General features: G+C 45.8%; 2 protein-coding genes across 19 annotated transcripts in view; one reads left to right on the top strand and one right to left on the bottom strand.

Moving 5' to 3' along the window:
- The window catches only part of TPX2 (TPX2 microtubule nucleation factor), a 74,306-nt gene extending 64,243 nt beyond the window's left edge, over positions 1 to 10,063 (bottom strand). For 7 of the 11 annotated variants that reach the window (XM_067014210.1, XM_067014221.1, XM_067014217.1 and 4 more), the window contains exons 1-2: positions 7,389 to 10,063; positions 6,811 to 6,949 (exon numbers count right to left, since the gene is read on the bottom strand). The gene's annotated coding sequence lies outside the window, so the exon portion shown is untranslated. The remainder of the gene's footprint in view (positions 1 to 6,810; positions 6,950 to 7,388) is intronic. The other 4 variants (XM_067014212.1, XM_067014215.1, XM_067014226.1 and 1 more) reach the window with 2 other exon arrangements.
- BCL2L1 (BCL2 like 1) overlaps positions 7,612 to 19,836 on the top strand; it is a 51,128-nt gene continuing 38,903 nt past the window's right edge. The window contains exons 1-2 of one of the 8 annotated variants that reach the window (XM_059038824.2): positions 7,612 to 7,738; positions 9,254 to 9,929. In XM_059038824.2, the coding sequence (XP_058894807.1) occupies positions 9,366 to 9,929 (564 nt within the window). In that variant the 5' untranslated portion in view covers positions 7,612 to 7,738; positions 9,254 to 9,365. Of the gene's footprint in view, positions 7,853 to 7,948; positions 8,956 to 9,235; positions 9,930 to 19,836 lie in introns of those variants that run through there. The other 7 variants (XM_059038822.2, XM_067014230.1, XM_067014232.1 and 4 more) reach the window with 7 other exon arrangements.

The following is a 19,836-nucleotide window of genomic DNA, read 5'->3' as shown; positions in this document are numbered from 1 at the left end:
TTTTTCATTATGAAACCATTATGGAGTTTTTTTCTGAACTTTAAGAACTATATTTTTTTACTGAAGTATAGTTGATCATTATGTTTTTTTAAAATATGCAAAACAGTGTACCACTTTTCCCATGGGTGTGATTAAGTATTAATAGCTAGCACTTACCTGGCATTTACCATATGCCAGGCACTGTTTGGAGTACTGTGCACAGAGTTAACTCATTTCATCCTGACAATATCCCTGTGAGGTAGGTTATGTTATATTTCCATTTTATAGATTGAGGAAGTTGAGACTCAGAGAGGTTAGACAAATTCTCCAAGGTCACATAGTTTGTATGTGACAGAGCCAAGATTTGAACCCAAGGAGGCCAGCTCTAGAGGCCAAACCCTTAACCTCTGCCCTATATTACCTCTCCTAAACATGGATGTGTATATAGAGAGAAAGGTATGGAAGAATTCACAACAACCTGACAAGAGTGGGAACTTCAGAGGGAAGGAGCTTTCATGGACAGAAAGGATAGATAATTGGATCTTTACCTTTAATTTTTTTAAAAGAATATATCCATGTGTTATTTGAATTTATTATTTCTTATTATAGAAGGGGAGAGAAGTCTACAAAGGAGAGAGGAGGGGGAGACAAGCTCTATATTTTAAAAGTGAGAAGGAAAGACCCAACGTCTACTCCTGCCCCTTCCAAATCTTCTTCACTCCGTGTCTGTCACTCCCTCCACCATCCAATCTGTGGTCACCAGGCCAGAAATCTGGACCTGCCTTCCAGCTCACTGGAGACCTCCTGCTTCATGGAGAACAAACAACAGCTGGTCACTGGCTCTGGGTAGCGACGTAACCCTCAGACACCTCCAGGCAAGGTGACTGTGATCACCCAAGGACACCCCCTGGAGAACGCTGCAAGTGTGAGCCATTGGTGACAGTCATCAAAAAGATCTGTCTTCTGCAGTTCCCCTCCAGCCAAACAAAGGGATCTCTGTGGGTGTCCTGGTCTCTTCCTTCCTAACTGATGTGTAATCCATTTTGGAGGAAGGATTACAGACACCTTAGCACAGTGATTAAAAGTGATGAATTATAGGAAACAACCCAAGTATCCACCAACTGATGAGTAGATAAATAAAATGTGGTAAATCCATACAATGGAATAGTATTCTTTAATAAAAGGAATAAAATACCGATACATACAACATAGATGAACCTGAAACATTATACTAAGTGAAAGAAGCCAGACTCAAAAGGACAAATATTGTATGATTCCATTCATATGAAATTTCCAGAATAGGCAAATCCATAGAGACAGAAATTAGATTAGTGGTTGCCAGGGCCTGGGGGATGGGGGTATAGAGAGGAACTATTGATGCAGGGTTTTTTTTCAATAAGCTCATGTAAGGTAAGTGGTAGCCAGACTCAAGCGGTGCCTTTGTCTTCTTCTGGGAGTTGGAAGAAATTGAAATTCCATCCTCTCCATTTGCAGTGGGCCCTGGCCTAGGTCAAAGTACTTTAATATTGGAGACTTTTTCTATGTTAAAAAAGTTTTTAAATTACAAGTATTATACACGCTTATGACAGAGTGAGAATATATGTTAGGTGCTGTATATTTATTACTTTATTTAATCATTGCAACACCCTTACCAGGTAGGTGCTATTATTTTCAATTTCCAGATGAAAAAAGCCGAGGCTCAAAAGAGGTGACATGACTGACTCAAGGTCACACAGCAGAGTTAAGATTTGCAGCCAGATCCATATAAGTTTATAAATATTTATGAAGTAAAAAGTGAAAATGCCCTAAGCCTCCCACCCTACCCCATTGTCAATCCCACTCCTCAGTTTAAAAATTTGTGTTAAAAGATGAGTGTGGGGCTTCCCTGGTGGTGCAGTGGTTGAGAGTCTGCCTGCCGATGCAGGGGACGTGGGTTCGTGCCCCGGTCCAGGAGGATCCCGCATGCCACGAAGCGGTGCTCCGCAATGGGAGAGGCCACAGCAGTGAGAGGCCCGCGTACGAAAAAAAAAAAAAAAAAAAAAAAAAAAAAGATGAGTGTGAATCTTTCAAAGGCTTTTAATGCAAATACAAACCCTCATATATCTATATCTATACACGCATGCATTTTTGTATTTTACATATGTGTATGTGTTTATATATTAAAAAATTTTCATTTCAAAAGTATTGCCTACTTGTTTGTAATATTTGGCAAATATAGAAAATAATAAAGAACCAAAAAATAACTATAACCTAGCCTTTAGAAGCAACCTCTCCACTCTTCGCATTTAAGTGTATTTCCTTCTAGTCTTTTAAATCTAATAAACTGATTTTATTAGATATTGAGTAGATACAAATATAAATGTATGTATATGTAAAATGAATGAAAGGTATAAAGAATAGTAAGTCAACACATTCTGTACACATACATACGATTTAATTTAATAAGAACAACATTTCTCTTTCAAGCTCCCAACTTTATCCTGTTCCCTGGTTCATTCTGTACCCTCCCCTGTGAAGGTGCAATGGCTACCTTGAATGTTGTGTTGATTATTCCCTTATACTTTATAATTTTACCACATAGGTATATTTCCCTATATGAATTATCTACTTATTGCTGCAGAACAGATCACCTCCAAACTTAGCAGCTTACAATGACAAGCACTATTATCTCATACAGTTTCTGAGGGTCAGGAATTCAGTGGTTTTGGCTCAGGGCCTCAAATAAGGTTTGTAGTCAACTGTTGGCTGAGTCATCTGAAGGCTCGGTGGGGCAGGAGGATCTAGTTTCTCATTACACATGGGCCTCTCCATACTGTTACTCTCCATGGCTGTTCATAACATGGCAGCTGGCTACTTCCAGAGTGAGTGATGAGACAGAGATAGAAGAGAGAGAGAGAAAGAGAGGCATGCCATCATCTCTGCCATTTGTTATCAATCACACAGAACATTGTGGGAGGGGACTACACAAAGGTGTGAATTTGGGGGCCTTCTTGGAGGTGGCTGGCTACCACAAACCCTACACAGTGTGTCAATTAATTTTGCCTGTTTTCAAACTATATATAAATGGAATCATACTGCATTATTCTTTTGCAATGTTTTTCATGCAATGTGTTTCTAAGATTCTTTCATGCTGTGTATAGCTAAATCTGCTTATTTTTTCACTGTGTCATATTACTATGTATAAACGTACTATTACTTGATTAATCATTTGCTATAATTAACAGTTGGGTAGTTTCCAGATTTTTGCTAAAACAAGTAGTACTGCTATAAACATCCTTATATCTGCATCTCACACGTGTTAAGAGTTATTTTAGAGCATATATCAAAAAATAGAATTGCTGGGTCATAGGTCGTAGGCATCTTCAATTCTACTTGGTAACAATACAATTTTTTCCAAAGTTATTCCATATTCTTGAATCACACTTGATTTTATCAGATTTTCTTGGCCGAGGTGAGGGAGTTGCTGGCGAGGCAGTAGTGCCATCAGCAGAGTAGAAGGACTTGAGCTCACCTCCTCTCACGAAAACACCAAAATCACAACTAACTGATGAATAACCATCTACCAAAACAGGGCAGATTTTCTCATTTTTTTTCCAATCTGGTTGGTGTGAAATGATATCTCACTGAGGTTTTAATCTGCATTTTCCCTGATAACTAGTGAGGTTGAGCATCTACCTCAATCTCTGGTTTATTGTCTGCTCTATTTCCATTCCTCTTTAGCATCTGCACAAGGGCTTTCTCCATTTTTATTTTGTCTTTATCATATTGATTTCCCAGCCTTTTTTCCTATACATGGTATTTAGAGTTGAGATCATGTCACACATCTAATTTTGTATACTTTTATTTTCACTTAATATTACACCATAAGCATCTCCTTGTCATCTAATTCTCAACAAATGTGCTTTCTAAACAGTGCTTTCCAATTTAAAAAAATAGTCATGTTTAGATAATATAGAAATTATAAAAAGGAAAATAAAATCAGCCATAATTTGATTATATAGCAATAACCACCTTTTTGCATCCTGGCATAATTATTTCCACTATATGTTGCATGTAATGTACATTTTTTAATAAATTAGAATAATTCTCAGTATAGCTTTGTAACCCTTTTTTTTTTTTTACAAAGTATTATGTTTTGAGTGTTTTTCCCCATCATTAAATATGTGTGAATTTAGCCCATCTAAAGTATCACCCTATTTACTGAATTCTCAGTTTTAATTTTTGTTTCCTGTGTTATAAATAACCTAGTATAAACATCTCTGCAGATAAAATTTGGTTGCATTTCACTTCTTTTCTTAAATTCAATTCCAATCAAAGATTATTTTTCAATGATCCTTCCAGAGCAATTTTTAAGGCTCTTGATAAATATTGCAAAGTTCCCTTCCCCAAAGGCTCTATCTTCCCCCAATATAAATCTCTTCATGTGCTTTCTGTTCAAAAAGCCTGGTTGGCTCCTCCAGTGCCTATTTAGTGTCCTGCACACGCAGATACATGTTTACATTCAGTCTCCTTTGCTACCATTCCCTCTTAGCCATCTGGACTCTCCTGTTAACTCTCCATGCCTTTGCTGAGGCAGTGCCTTCCACCTAAAAACCCCTCACTCCTCTGCTCTTTCCTGGGTTCCCAAAGCACATCAGAGACTTCCATAACAAAAAAATTCCAGGGCTTCCCTGGTGGCGCAGTGGTTAAAAATCTGCCTGCTAATGCAAGGGACACAGGTTCGAGCCCTGGCCCAGGAAGATCCCACATGCTGCGGAGCAACTAAGCCCATGCGCCACAACTACTGAGCCTGAGCTCTAGAGCCCACAAGCCACAACTATTGAGCCCACGTGCCACAACAACTGAAGGCTGCGCACCTAGAGCCCATGCTCCGCAACAAGAAAAACCACGACAATGAGAAGCCCGCACACTGCAACGAAGAGTAGCCCTGGCTCACCGCAACTAGAGAAAGCCCACACACAGCAACGAAGACCCCACACAGCCAAAAATAAATAAATAAATTTATTTTAAAAAAAATTTCCACATTGAAGTGATTGTGACACCACAGGTTTTAAAAATGTAAATCAGATCATGTCCTGTACCAGTTTAAAACCTTCCCATGGGGACTTCCTTGGTGGTGCAGTGGTAGGAATCCGCCTGCCAGTACAGGGGACACGGGTTCGAGCTCTGGCCCGGGAAGATCCCACATGCCACGGAGCAACTAAGCCCATGTGCCACAACTACTGAGCCTGCACTCTAGAGCCCGTGAGACACAACTACTGAGCCCGTGTGCCACAACTACTGAAGCCCACACACCTACAGCCCGTGCTCCACAACAAGAGAAGCCACCACATTGAGAAGCCCACACACCACAATGAAGAGTAGTCCCTGCTCGCCACAAATAGAGAAAGCCTGCCTGCAGCAATGAAGACCCAACGCAGCCAAAAATAAAAATAAATAAATAAAATAAATTTTTAAAAAAACCCTTTCCATGGAACATAAAAAATTCAGAAATTGACACAAATACACTTGGGAATATAGATTATGGTAACGGAGACATTTCAAGTGAGTTGGAAAAGATGATGACATTGGGATAACTGGGTAGTTATTTAGAAAAAAATTTATGGATTCCTGCCTCACATCTTACACTGAAGGGAATTTATGATGGAACAAATATTGAAATGTAAAATATGAAACCTAGTAGAAGAAAACAGAATTATTTTTATGGTATCAAACGGAGAAGGTCTTCATAAGAATGACATAGAACCTGGAAACCACAAAGGAAAAAGACTTATACATTAAAACACATAGAAAATAAAAGTTTTTCCATAATAATAAATAATAAGCTGGAAAACTATTTATGACTTATATGGAGAAAAATAAAAGGATAAACATTCTACAAATCAATGAGAAAAAAGTTCAACAGAAAGACCAACTGAGAAAAGGGCAAATGAAATGAATAGAGAATTCATCAGAACAAGACTTTCCCCCCAAAAAAGACTCATAAATATGAAAAATTGCTCAACTTCACTCTTAATAAAAAGAAATCAAAATAAAAGTGTCTCTCAGTTTTTATCTGATTGGTGAGGATAAAAAGGTTTGATAACACACTGTGTAGCTCAGGATGTGAGGAAATAGGCAGTCTCATACTTTACTGATGGGAGGACAAACTGGTAGAGCTGCTATGTAGAGCACATTGCCAATATGCATTAAAACAAAACAAAAAACAAATTCATAGACTCAGTTACTGGTAATTCCACTTTCAGGAATTTACTTAACAGATAAACTCCCACATATGCAAAATAACAAATGGATAAGTTATAGCTTTATTTATAATAGGATAGAACTGGAAACTACCCAGTGTTCCAGTGTTCCCAAATAGGGGATTGGGCAAGTAAATTATGGCATATGTTTATAAAGTTGTGTGTTAATTTTAAAAATGAAGGCCGACTAAAAACATAGAGCTCAGCAAAAAAAAGCAAGATGTAGAAGTGTCTAGAGCAAGCGACTGGTTGTGTAAAAACATTTATACATATAAATTTGCTTGTGAATACAGTGACCATCTCTGAAAGACTACAGAGGAAAGGGCTTAAAAGAGTGATGACCTCTGTGAGGGGGCCTAGGGATTGGAAAGCAGGTGTGGGAAGAGGACTTAATTCTATGCCCTTTGGTGTATTTTTAATATCTTATTTTTCATCAATTAAATTACCACAAAATAAAACACCTTTGAATGTTTAGAATGAAGTCTAACTCACTTCCACGGTCAACTTTTCAACCTGCTCTCCCCCCACATTTGCCCTCCCTCAGTCACACTGCTTCTCCTTCAGTTTCTGGGACATGCCAAGATCTTACTGCCTCAGGACACTTTTCACAAGCCAGTCCCTCTGCCAAGGTTGATGTTCTCTAAACTCTTCCGATGAGTTGGCATCTTCCTACACTTCAGGTCTTGGGTCATCTATGTCATCTCTTCAAAGAGGCCGTCTCTGGCACCCTACACAAACAATCGAAACAGTTGAAAAAATACCTCTCTTCCTCACTGGGCAGGGAGGACAAGGCTTACATCTCTGACCACCCACTCTAAAGGAGCACCTCTTCCTTCACCCTCTTTATGGCAATACCCTGATTTGCTTTTTTAAGAGCACTAGTCACTATTTGAAATTACCGTGTTCGTTTTCTTAGTTGTTTACTGTCTCTCTCCATCTCAAGGGTTTAAGTCTCTATGAAAGCACGGGCCATGTCTTGTCTTGTTCCTAACTCTATCTTCAACAATCCAAACAATAAACATTTGCTGAGAGAAATTATGCAGCATATACTAGGGACTTCACAAATAACAACTTTTTAAATCATCACAATAACTCAATGAGGGAGGTTGGTTTTTACTCATTTTACAGTTAAGGATAATTGAGGCACACAGCAGTTGAGTAACTTACCCAACCGGCAAAGCTGGAATCCCAGACACAGGTTCTTAGCCACAACGCGATGCTTTTTCGATATATAAACTGACAGGTGGATGAAACTGGCTAAATGAATGAATGAATGGAAACGTGAATGTAAACGTTGTTTTTTTTTCCTAGAGTCTCCGGGTTCCCCAGCTCTACCGCAAGGGGGCGCGCTCGCCCAGTTCTTGAAGCCAGTCCTGAAGGCGCGCACTCCCCTTGCGTCTCGGGCTCGCGCGCGCTGCCGCGGCACCGGAAGTGACTGAGCTTGCAAGTTCTCCCGGTCTCTTCAGGGGAAACTGAGGCCGACTCGTTCGGAAGAGACAGCGCGAGCCTTCAGCCAGGTAGGCCGGCCCAGGTCCACGGCGCGGAACTTGGCCGCGAACAGCGCTCGCGTCCGAAAACGACCTGGCCCAAGAAGTGGGTATGTGGCCCCCCACGGTTCGCTGGGCTCGCAGGTGAGAGCGCCGCCTCCCCTGTGCGTGGCAGGCGCTGCGCCCAATGGGAGCCCTCGCCGTCCTGCTTGCGTGCTACCTGGGCTCGCTGATTGGCTACGCCAGGGCGGGCCGGCGGGGGCGAGACCCCTCCTACCAGAAAGGTCTAGGGGGCGCCCCTGAGGGAGAGCAGTTGCCTAGCAACGGGGCGGTGGCCGGGCGGGTACCCGGCCTAACGCGCGGAGGAAGCCGCGAGGCCGCAGCCCACCCATCCCGGGCTCCGGAGAGGTGCAGCCCCCGGCCCCAAGCCCTCCCGGGGGCACCAGGAAGCCGCCTGTCCCCAGGAAAACGTGGTCTCAGCTGTGGGGGGTCTTGAGCTGGTCTCGACCCCTCTCTCTGACACGAGAAGAGGCCCGGCGCCTCACCCTCGCCCGGTCTTTGTGCAGGGCGCCGGCGGCCATTGTGTCCGTGCGGGGAATGGAGGACCCGGCAATCCCGCATCGCCACCGCCACGTCCAGGGCCTTTGGGGAATTCAGAGAAAACCAGCGGCGTTTCTGGGGGCTCCCCGGCTTTCAGCCTCCCAGAAAGGCCCGGGGATGGCCTTTCCAAAGTCAGAGCGCAGATCCGACGCAGTTTTTCCCTCTCTCCGCCCCTCATCGAAACGTTGAGCCCCACTGAGAAGTCCCTTCAGGGTTTCTTCGGAAGCCTCACCCTGGGCTGTTACTTAAATAGAAAAAAACAAAAACTAAACCTCACACCAGCCATCTCCGAGAGAGTTCTCCTGGCTCCCAGTAGGAGGCGGAGAGCCAAGGGGCGTGCAAGAGCGAGGGGGCTGGGCTCCCGGGTGGCAGGAGGCCGCGGCTGCTGAGCGGCCGCCCTCGATCTGGGCGATGGAGGAGGAAGCAAGCGAGGGGGCCGGTTCTTGAGCTTCGTAATTCCTGTGTCGCCTTCGGAGCTCCCAGTCCGCCGGGTCGCATGATCCCTCCAGCCGGAGTTGCTTTTTTTGCCAGCCGCCGCGAGGCCGGTTGAGTTACCGGCATCCCGGCTGCCACCTCCTAGCCCGACCTATGATACAAAAGATCTTCCGGGGGCTGCACCTGCCTGCCGTTGCCCGAGACATTTGAATGTAGGTGGTGCGCGGGTGGGGTTGGGGGGCAGACTGCCCATTGGGGTGACTTTCTGAGGAAGACATTTTGGGGAAAATGGGATGGCTGAGGTAAAAAAAAAAAAAAGCCGGTGTGATGATTCAGAGCCCACTGGTGCTTTCAATTTGACTTCATTGAAGTCCCTTGGAAGCTAGACCCAGACCTTCATAAGAGCCGCAAAGAACCCAGTGCTGGTACCTGGATGGGGAATGGGATATTGTAGGGTAAATGGCATGCATATTAATTTTTTTTTTCCTGAAGCTCTTTCTCTCCCTTCAGAACCTTATCTTGGCTTTGGATCTCAGAAGAGAACCACTAAGCAGAGACCAGACTCAGTGAGTGAGCAGGTGTTTTGGACAATGGACTGGTGGAGCCCATCCCTATTATAAAAATGTCTCAGAGCAATCGGGAGCTGGTGGTTGACTTTCTCTCCTACAAGCTTTCCCAGAAAGGATACAGCTGGAGCCAGTTTAGTGATGTGGACGAGAACAGAACTGAGGCCCCAGAAGGGACTGAATCAGACATGGAAACCCCCAGTGCCATCAATGGCAACCCATCCTGGCACCTGGCAGACAGCCCTGCGGTGAATGGAGCCACTGGCCACAGCAGCAGCTTGGATGCCCGGGAGGTGATCCCCATGGCAGCGGTGAAGCAAGCGCTGAGGGAGGCAGGTGATGAGTTTGAACTGAGGTACCGGCGGGCATTCAGCGACCTGACATCCCAGCTCCACATCACCCCAGGGACGGCATATCAGAGCTTTGAGCAGGTAGTGAACGAACTCTTCCGGGATGGGGTGAACTGGGGTCGCATTGTGGCCTTTTTCTCCTTCGGTGGGGCACTGTGCGTGGAAAGCGTAGACAAGGAGATGCAGGTATTGGTGAGTCGGATTGCAGCTTGGATGGCCACTTACCTGAATGACCACCTAGAGCCTTGGATCCAGGAGAACGGCGGCTGGGTAAGGACCACGCCCCTTGTGTGTCCCTTTTCCTTAGCCTCTGGTCAGATTCCCAACAGCCTTTCCCTTATGTCTCTTTCTCTTGTGCTGGGTGATTATTGGAGACGTTGTTTGTTAAGGAGACGTGACTGGCCTCATTGTACCGCAAGAGGTTAACTGTTCTGCAATACAGATGACCTAGTTCATTCTGGTCATCCTCATGACCCTACTCTTTCATACTTGTGTTCCAGTTTCTCTGCAGAGGAAAACATAGCCTGTGTGTTCATTTGGCCCCAAACCTTTGAGAGTGGGAAGTTAGTCCAATGTTCCCCTCACCCTGACATAATGGCTCACCATGCTAAGGGGTGATGAGTGTAATGCCTGGAGAAGATAGTGAGTATCAGTGACTCACAAGCCCCTTCAATCTTACTCCCCTGGGATGTCAATCCTGTCCCGGGCTTCCCTCCCCCAAATCAGGTTCCCTTTATTTCAGAGTTTGCATGACCAGACTTTGCATCCCACTGGCTTGGATGGCTGAGGATTGTCTGATTTTAGGGTGTAAGCTGTGCCAGTGGGCTAGTTGTGTTTGTGCTGCGCCCCTATGTTCATTGGCTCTAAAGTGTGCAACTTTCTGTGTGGTTGGCCAGTTTGTGGAGCTCTTGCTGTGTCACTCATTAAGCCCAGGGACTTTGCACCTCACTGCCTGGGGTCGGTTGGGGAGCTCCAGCTGTTACGCCTGTTGCTTTCCGGCCGGGGCCCTGGGGCCTCTTCACTGAGCACTGTTTGCTGGCAAAGCAAGAACCTGGTCTGTGGGGCTCCTTGGAACATTGAGATTCAGTGACAGACTTCAGAAACAAACTGACGCAGGTGTGAGTTCCAGCCCTGTCACGTAACTAGCCGTGTGACCTTAGACAGGCCAGTTTACCTTGAGCCTCAGCTTCTTCCACTAAAAAAATGTGGCAAGCCCTCCTTGCCTTGCAGTCCTTGGAGCTAATGTCAGCAAGCTTGCTGTAGTAGTTGTCGTCAGTCCCAGGTACACTTTCTGGGCCCAGCAGTTGTGCCTCGTTCCTTTGCCAGGGAAGAGAATTCCCTTGCCCGTCACCAAGTCAGGATGAGCTAGTGGTGAGAGATTCTTTACTGGCAGTCATTGTAGGCAGTTTTTGCTTTTCTCCAGTGAACTCAGTTCTATCTCCTCGCTTATCTCCTTGCCTCGGGGAGGGGCAGGGCTTATGAGAGGTATTTTGTCCCCTCAGAAAACCCAGAAAATCAAGCAGCCTGTGGAAAATAAGTCATTGATTGAAGGAGCTGAGGTGGAAAGGGCCGTGCATCTTGGACTCAGGAATGTTAAGAATGCAATTATCCAGAGGCTGGGCCTAGGGTGTGGTAGGCACTTCAGTTTACCACCGAGCAAGGGACCTCCCGGAACCCCACCCCCTGTCTTATTTCCCATTTCTTTGCAACTTCATCAACTTCCCACTGCCAGTTCTTGTAAAAGGCAAAGGGGTCAAGTCAGTAGAGGTCAGAAGACTGGGGTGGGGTTGGTAAAGGTGGTTGGTAAAGATAAGGTAAAGGTGGAGGGCTTTCTTTAGCTAAGGCTGACCAGACTTGAAAGCTTTTCTGTAAATGAACTCCCTGGGGGGATAAATGATTAAATAGTTCCTGTTGGTTTGTGGGATGACCTCTCTTATTCCCTCCTGCTTTGATTCTCTTTGGGGGCAAATATTTGTTTAACTTATTACAGGAGGGACAGGATTCCAGCATTTCTGACACACCCTCTGAGGCATCTCCAAGTAGAGACTTGGGCCATTTGCCCACTTTGCCTGACTGTTGTCTTTGGCCGGTGGTCCTAATACAGGTGGGTTGTTGCCAGCTAACAAAAGGCAATGTGGGAGAGATTCCTGGCCTGCCAGACAGGCTCTGAGAGGGCTGCCTGGACCAGAGAATTGCTAGTCACCCAGTGTTGCACGTAGAAAAAGGTTTTAGACACAGCAGCACCGGGCAAGTTCGTTAGATCACCACTGGATTGAAATTCCATCTTCTGTCTCTTTGGCTCAAGAATTATTCAGAGCCTGTTGGACAGCATACCATATGTTACTTTCTCTTGGTGAACAGAGGGGATGTGTGCAGAAGAGCCAGTTATGTCAGAACCATTTCTGGGCACGCATTCTCCCTGAGGCCAGGAGGTAAAGAACATGTGACATGGGATCCTTTGGGTAGAAGGTACCCACCCACTTCCCTCTCAGGGACCATCCTGTTTGACTTACCAACTGGCTACTGCAGTGGCATCTCATAACCTTCCTGGAGGCTGTGGCTGGGGGATCCCTGAGTGTAGGAGTTACGGGCCATTCCACCCTGGGATATGCTCTAAATTTAGCATCCCTACAGGAAAGGAAAAGGAAATGAGCCTTTACAGAGTACATTTTATGCATGAGGCATTATGTTAGGTATTTTACTTATGCAACTAAAATTCACTGAGCATCTACTATGAGGCAGGCATGTGCTAGGTGCTGGCCATAAGCAAAACATGGTACTTTCTTTCATGGAAATGACATGCTATTTCATATACTCCACACAGTAACCTTCTAAGGTAGATGGCTTTATTCCCAGTTTACATATGAAGCTCCTGGTAGCTAAGTGACTGGCCCCAGGTATTCCTCAGGCAGTTAAATGTCTGAGTGAGAATTTACACCTAGGTGGGCCTGACTCCAAAGCCTAAACTCTTTCCCTCCATTTCAGGTTATCCTAAGAGTAATAGTGTGAGCCAGAGGTGCTGTTGGGCCAAGCAAAACATGCCTGTGGAGGTGCTCACTCGAGTCTGTCATGCTGGCCTTGTTCAGGAGTTGCAGGAAGAACAGCACCTTTGTTGGCAGTAGCGGGCTGCTAAAGGCATGTGTGTAGTCTCCGCAGATTCTGGCACTGGTAAAACTCAAGTGGGTATCAGGGTTTTGCCCAGTGAGAGTGGGCTTGTTAATTTTTCATTGTTAAAACTTTCTCAAGCCCTACCAGTAGGTAAGAATTTTGTGCATAAAGGGAGAAGATGGCCTGCTCCAGGTATGTCTACTTAATTGTGGGTGATGCTCCAAGGACTGGAATTCCACACATATAACCACCTACCTGGAGTTACCTGCCAAGATGCTGAACCTGTTTGTCTCTCTTGTCCATCCATCTCTCCCACCTGTAAAATGAAATAATGATAGCCACCTGCCATAGCTTGACTCTAGTAAAGGATCTAGAGCAAAGGCTCTCCTTGGTCCTTAATTGTAGGATGGAGGCACCTCTTTTAATGAATGGGCTATCTGCCTACGAAAACTGAACTTGGCCCCCAGAGTTTCATGAGAAACAAAGCCAGCCGCTGAGATGTTCACTAGAATGATAGGGACAGACTGTTTCTGGGGCTTTCCAATGGGAATGTGGACAGTTATGTGGTGGGGACCCAGGTAGGCCAGGCCATTTTGTTATCAATGTTCCTGGGAAACCCCTTAGCTTGATGGAAACACCATTGTTGAAAACAGTGAACAGTTGTTGGGGGTGGGGGTGGGGTGCGGAGAAACCATAATTTGGCCTTTCCCAGGCTGCATAGCTCTGTGGTCTTCTAGTTTCTGTAGGTTTCTTCTTGCCTGTTCTGTATTCGTTGGCACTGATGTATGCTTCACTGAAGCACCTCAGCGACTTTTGCAGATCTCAGCAGCTGTTCGCAATTCTGTGGTTTTCTTGGGGAAACCCCATTAGAAACCCCAAATGTGGAAATTTTTAGTGATCTCATTCAGGTCCCAAAGTGAGGTAGAAGTGTCTCAGGGGCTCCCCCTCAAAACACCCGGTTCTTCTGGATGTACATTTGAAGTTGCCCTTAAAACGCCATCACCATCACAGGGTTTTCCAGGCTTCCTGAGACTGATTTCCCCAGTAGCCCCACAGAGCCCTTCAGCTTCTGGTAGAAAATACCCAAGTATTTTTTCAGGGGGCCCCAACGGAACCTAGAGGGTCTTCTTGCCTTTTGTGTGGGTAGTCACCGGATTTGTTTGGGCTACAGGAAGCAGCAATTGTTACTTGTCCCTTCCCCAGCAGGTATCTGTCCTGAGGCCAGTGGCTTGAGCATCCTCCCTGGTTTTTCCAGTGCCCTCAGCCTTCCATTACAGAGCTTTATTTTAGCAGCCATGGTTTTGTCTGGGTTTAGCATGGATAGATTTAGGGGTAATTCCCAGCGAGCTGCTCTTCTACAGAAACATAATCTCCTACTACCTAATGAGCAGGGCTCTGTCCCCACCCCCAACCTTCAACCTAATTCCATGGAGTTCCTCCCCAAGGACTCCCTCTCTTTTCTTTGAAGGAGCCACTCTGCTCCTGGATCCGCTTCTCTTCTGTCTCTCCAGCCGACAGTCTGTCTTCCCTGTTCCCAGTTGGCAGATCTGAGTCAGACAATCCCACTGGGTCTTTTTGTTTAGCCTGGGGAAGAGAAGACCCGGGAGACCATGTTCACTGGTTTCAAATATCTGCAGGAAGAGGGGCTAAGCCTTTTTTATTGGTATAGTACCCAGCAGAACTTGGATAGGTAAATCACAGTGGTAGAGTTTAAATTAGTATAAAGAAGACATCTAACACTACCATACCTCTGCCAGGTTTAGGAACTTCCTGAGGGTGGAGTCCACATCTTGTCCATACTTGTTTAATCAGCGCTGAGCAGAGGTCTTAGGTGTAGCAGGTACCTAATGAAAGAGAAGCCTTCTAAATTTCTGAAGAAACAGACACTTATCAAACCAGAATAATAGTAATAGGAATTGCCCTTTATCTAATCATTCATTCATTTTTTTTTTAAATTTATTTTTGGCTGCGTTGGGTCTTTGTTGCTGTGCATGGGCTTTCTCTAGTTGTGGAGAGCAGCAGCTACTCTTCATTGGGTGCGTGGGCTTCTCATTGTGGTGGCTCCTCTTGTTGCGGGGCACAGGCTCTAGGCATGCGGGTTTCGGTAGTTGTGGCTTGCAGGCTCTAGAGCACAGGCTCAATAGTTGTGGCACACGGGCTTACTTGCTCTGTGGCACATGGGATCTTCCTGGACCAAGGCTCAAACCCGTGTCCCCTGTATTGGCAGGCAGATTCTCAACCGCTGTGCCACCAGGGAAGTCCCTAAACATTCATTCATTGATTCAGATAATATTAATTGAGCACCTACTGTGTGTCAGGCTATCCTAGGCACTAGCAGAACAGCATTAAATAAAATTAAGTTTCTGCATTGTGGAGCTTACATTCTAGTGGGGAGAAACAGACAACGTGTAATTACATACATACATAACATATTATCAGGTGATACTAAGTGCTATGAAGAAAATAAAGCACATTGAGGCGTAAGGCATGCCTAGCAAAGGAGGTAAGGCTGCAATTTTAAAAGAGTGCGTAGGGCTTCCCTGGTGGCGAAGTGGTTGGGAGTCCGTCTGCTGATGCACGGGATGTGGGTTCGTGCCCCGGTCTGGGGGAATCCCACGTGCCGCGGAGCTGCTGGGCCCGTGGGCCATGGCCGCTGAGCCTGCGCATCTGGGGCCTGTGCTCCGCGGCGGGAGAGGCCACAGCAGTGAGAGGCCCGCGTGCTGCAAAAAAAATTAAAAAATAAAAGAGTGTGTAGAGAAGGCATCACCAAAAAGTAATATTTGAGCCAAGGTCTGAAGAAGATAAGGTGGTGGTCGATGTGGGTACCTGTAGAAAGAGTGTTGTAAGCAGAGGGATGGACTCAGGAGGGAGTGTGCTTGGCATGTTCAAGGATGAGCAAGAAGGCCAGTGTAGCTGGAGAAGAAGCAGTAAGAGAGAGCGGTAGGAGGTGAGAGGGGAGAGTGGTTGGGATTGAGGGGGGAGAGGTAGCCAGGGGCCCAATCACATGGCCCTTTACAGGTGATGGTGAGGACTTGGATTTGGTAGAATGAGAGAGAGGCCAGGAGAAGATTAGGAGCAGGGGTGAAATGATCTGAATTCTGCAAGAGTGGCAGCCAGCTGCCCAGTGAAGAGGCTGGTGAAAGCTGTCAAGTGAGAAAGAAGAGTGGCTTGGATCAGGAGGTAGAGGTGGAAATGGTGAAAAGGGACCAAGACCAGGCTTGCACATGACATATTGATGGGTCTGGCCACCTTGAAAGCCACTTTTTTTTTTTTTTTTTCTTTCAAAGAAAGCCACATTTTTTAACCACTTGGAGATCATAGAATCAGGGCTAAATAAGCTAGATGTTCTTCTAGTCTCTTCAAATGTGTCCTGAATGGTCCTCCTCCACTCTAGTGCTATTTCTGTGTGAATAACTGCACTGTGTCTGGGTTGAAGTCCCACATCACCCATGTGTAGCTCTGTGACCTTGGGCAAGCTCCTTGAACTCTCTGAACCTCGGGGCAAATATTACCTGCCTCACAAGGCCATGGCGAAGACCTAACAAGATCTGCCTGAGATGCATAGAGCCTGACACAGGTTGGTATCATAATTCTGAACATCTTTGCCACAGAACTCGTTTTGGAGACCCATTCACAGAATCTACAGCATCTGTTCTCTCTTGTTTGGACTCTGTAGTGACCTTTGGGCACATCCTTAGGGCAGTCAGGCCCTAGCAGTGTTCCTGTCCTGCCAGGAGCTCCATAGTGTTCCTTTGCATGTTGGTCAGGTCTTAGTCAGGATCCCAGTTCTAGTCTCAAATCTGCCTTGACTCACTGTCTCACCTTGGCCAAGTCATTTTACCCCTAGGCCCCAGTTTCCCCATCTGTGAGATGGAGGGTTGAAATTGAGTCTAGGAATCCTGCTTCTCATTGGCCCTAGGCCTTGTGGATTCCATCATTATGGCATATTTCACAATAGTTATGCTTTAGGATGGCTCTTTCCTATCAACAGCTGCAGCACTTTAATTGCTAAAAATTAACTAATCTCAGTGTTAATGTAGGGTAGTTTATCACTGACCCCACAGTATTTCACAGTATTTCTACTCCACATTATGTAGCACTTTACAGCTTAGAAAGCACTTTCATATCCACCTTGCCTTTAAAATTTTTCTAAATTTTTTATTATTATTATTTTTAATGGAGTGAGTTCTGCTTATTATTTCCCTGAGGGACTGTGGTTCCAGTGTTCCCAGATACTTTGTATTTTTTTGGCCGTGCAGCATGCAGGATCTTAGTTCCCTGACAAGGGATCGAACCTGTGCCCGTGCAGTGGGAGTCCTAACCACCGACTGCCAGGGAATTCCCCCCACTTTGCTTTTCTGATGCTTATAACCAACCACCCAGGGAGGTGAGCAGAGAGAAATTAGGCTGAGAAAGATGAAGTGACTTGCCCAAGGTTACATCAGGAGGAAGATGCAGGGTTTGGGCTTTCAAATCTGGACTAGACCACTTATGTCCTGTGTGACCTTGAGCAAGTCTTTTAACTTGTAAATGGCTATAATAATAGCGCTTTGCTGTGAAGATTCAGTGAGTTAATTCATGTCGAAAGGCTCTCAGAATAGTGACTGTCAGTATCAGCAGTAACCAGCAGCCACAACCAAGGGCTCCTTCAGTCACATCATCTGGCTTCCCGTTTATTACATATTGATTTTTGTAAATAGTGTTTTTGCAGAAAGAAACTACCTTTGGGACTTCTGCTACTTGGTTTCATCCCTGATGAAACTCTCAGGCCAAGCTGGAGCCTTAAGGCTAGCTCCAAGCTACAGGGCTTTTTGGTCAGACTCCAGAGCTCCCCTCGGAACTAGAGGTTTTTCTCTCACTCTTCAGGAAATGCCATTGCAATGACTTCCATGGACTGCTTCCTGTCCCACCCCTGCAGTTGGATTCTTGCTGGCTAGAGTGTGGAAATTGGAAAGTAATATCCCTAAAGGCTCCCCCCTCACACAAACTCCTTTTTTTGGCCATGTCTCTCCCTTTCCTCTTGTCAGTTACTTTCTTTGCTTCCTCCCTCTTCACCCAGCTTCTCTCTCCAGCCTGTGATCATCCCTTTAAGGTTTAGAAAATGCATTTCCACTGAGTTCTGTCAGAGTTTTCCACCCACCCCACACTGGAGGGGGTCAGAACTCCTGGTTTCTCTCCTGGCTCCACACTAAGTAGCAGTTTTAGTCTTGGACTCCCCCTAGAGGGACATTAAACCTGTTGCTTGCAGTTGCAGTGCCCTGTGTCATCCATTAACCCTGGGTTCCCCTGAGGTCCCCACCCCACATCCCGCACAGGCTTGGGACTCCTAAGAGAGGTCTTAGAGGTTGGCACGTAGAAATCCTGCCTCGTGGAGACCGATGATAGAGGGGAGAGTGAAGTGGAGCCTGCCACTCCCTCCCCGAGGTCACCTTTCAGGAGGCAGCTAGAAGGTTGAAAACCTTGTTGGACAATCATCTGAGGAATGGGAGCTAGCCTGGGAGGGGATTGGAACGCACTCAACTATGCCTCAGATCCTTTGTTCCGCTCTTGAAAGGGAAACATTCCCCTCCCTCCTCCCTGGCCACACACGTGCCTTTGTTCCCCTGAGTCAGGCGGGGCCAGGAACACTGTGTCCTTCCAAGGAGCCTGACTTGGCTCCCCAGAGACTGGCCTCCTGGTCATCGGGACTGAGATTTTTGCTCAGGAGCCCCCAGCCTCATGTCCTTTCCATAGAAGGGTCTTTCTCCCAGAGGCTGAGAACTTGCCTACAAACAGCTGCCCAGGTACTTCCCTAGAATTCTTCCATGGGATACCCGTGTCCCAGGATTACACAGTCCCTCCCTCTTATTCCACTTGGTGATTAATATTATTGTTAACGTTACTATTAATAGCACCTGACATTTATCAAGTGCTTATTCTATGCTAGGCGTTGTTCAAAATGCTTTACATGTATTAATTTATTCCATTCGCAGAGCAACACTCTGAAGTTGCTACTATTCTTATCCCTATTTTACAAATGAGGAAACTGAGGTACAGAGATGTTAAGCAACTTACTAAGGGTAGCACGCTTAGTAAGTTGCAAAGCTTGTGAGGGTAGCTTCTAAGCTCCCACTTTTAAACACTACACCTTGCCCCCTCCCCTGACTGTACCAGTGTCTAAATGATTGTTGGCATTTATTCAGTGCTCACTATGTGACAGGGCTTTCACCAATTTCATCTCTGTGTTACTGTCCAACAACCTCAGCATTATAGGACAATGAAATTTGGGGGGACCCAGTTAGTGGGAAGCAGTCAGGATTTGAAACCAAGTCTGTCTTACTCTAAGCCTGTTTTCTTATCTCTAAGCCATCTTAAAAATCCCTACAAGGTAGGTGGCGTCATCTTCATTTTATAGTTGAGAAGACTGAGACTCAGAGAAAAGTGACATGCTCAGGGCCACACAGGCTAGTGCCAGGACGACCCGGGCTTCAAACCTGAGGTGCTTGTCTTCACAACACTTCATTGCCTTAGTGGTCTGTAGCCTGATGATAATTGCTTTTATATGCATGATAACACTTTATAACTTATCGGACTTCTTTGTATACATCATTTCACAATGAGGTGGGTATGTTCAGTCCCATTTCAGGGAGGAAACTAAGGCAAGGAGCCTTGTCCCACAGTAAATGGCTTAGAATTCTAGCTTTTAACTCAGTGTTATCGATGTTGCTTGCCTTCCCTAAAGCGGGATTCATTGCTTGGAGCTGTCTTCAGAGTTTTGTTTCATTTGTTAAATCAGCAAATACTGGTGAATACTGATTTGTGCTAAGGGCTGGGGATACTGTGGGTACTGCAGTGAGGGGGACCGGGTCCCATCCTTCAATGGTCTGTTTCCATGCCCCACACCTTGGGCCTTGCTGGTGTCTTTCTGCCATCTGAGGCAGGCTGTGTGCATCACCCATCCGTCCCCTCAGTTCCCAGACACACCAGGCAAGGGTCATGGTAGTATGTATTGATCACTTTCTACATACCCATAGATAAAACTCTGCACTCAGATTTGAAACTTAGCTTAATTTCTTGCTGGTGGCGTAGC

Source organism: Kogia breviceps, chromosome 14 (assembly GCF_026419965.1).
Source record: "Kogia breviceps isolate mKogBre1 chromosome 14, mKogBre1 haplotype 1, whole genome shotgun sequence".
Classification (NCBI taxonomy): Eukaryota; Metazoa; Chordata; class Mammalia; order Artiodactyla; family Physeteridae; genus Kogia; species Kogia breviceps.
This window is presented reverse-complemented; position numbering and strand designations above follow the sequence as displayed.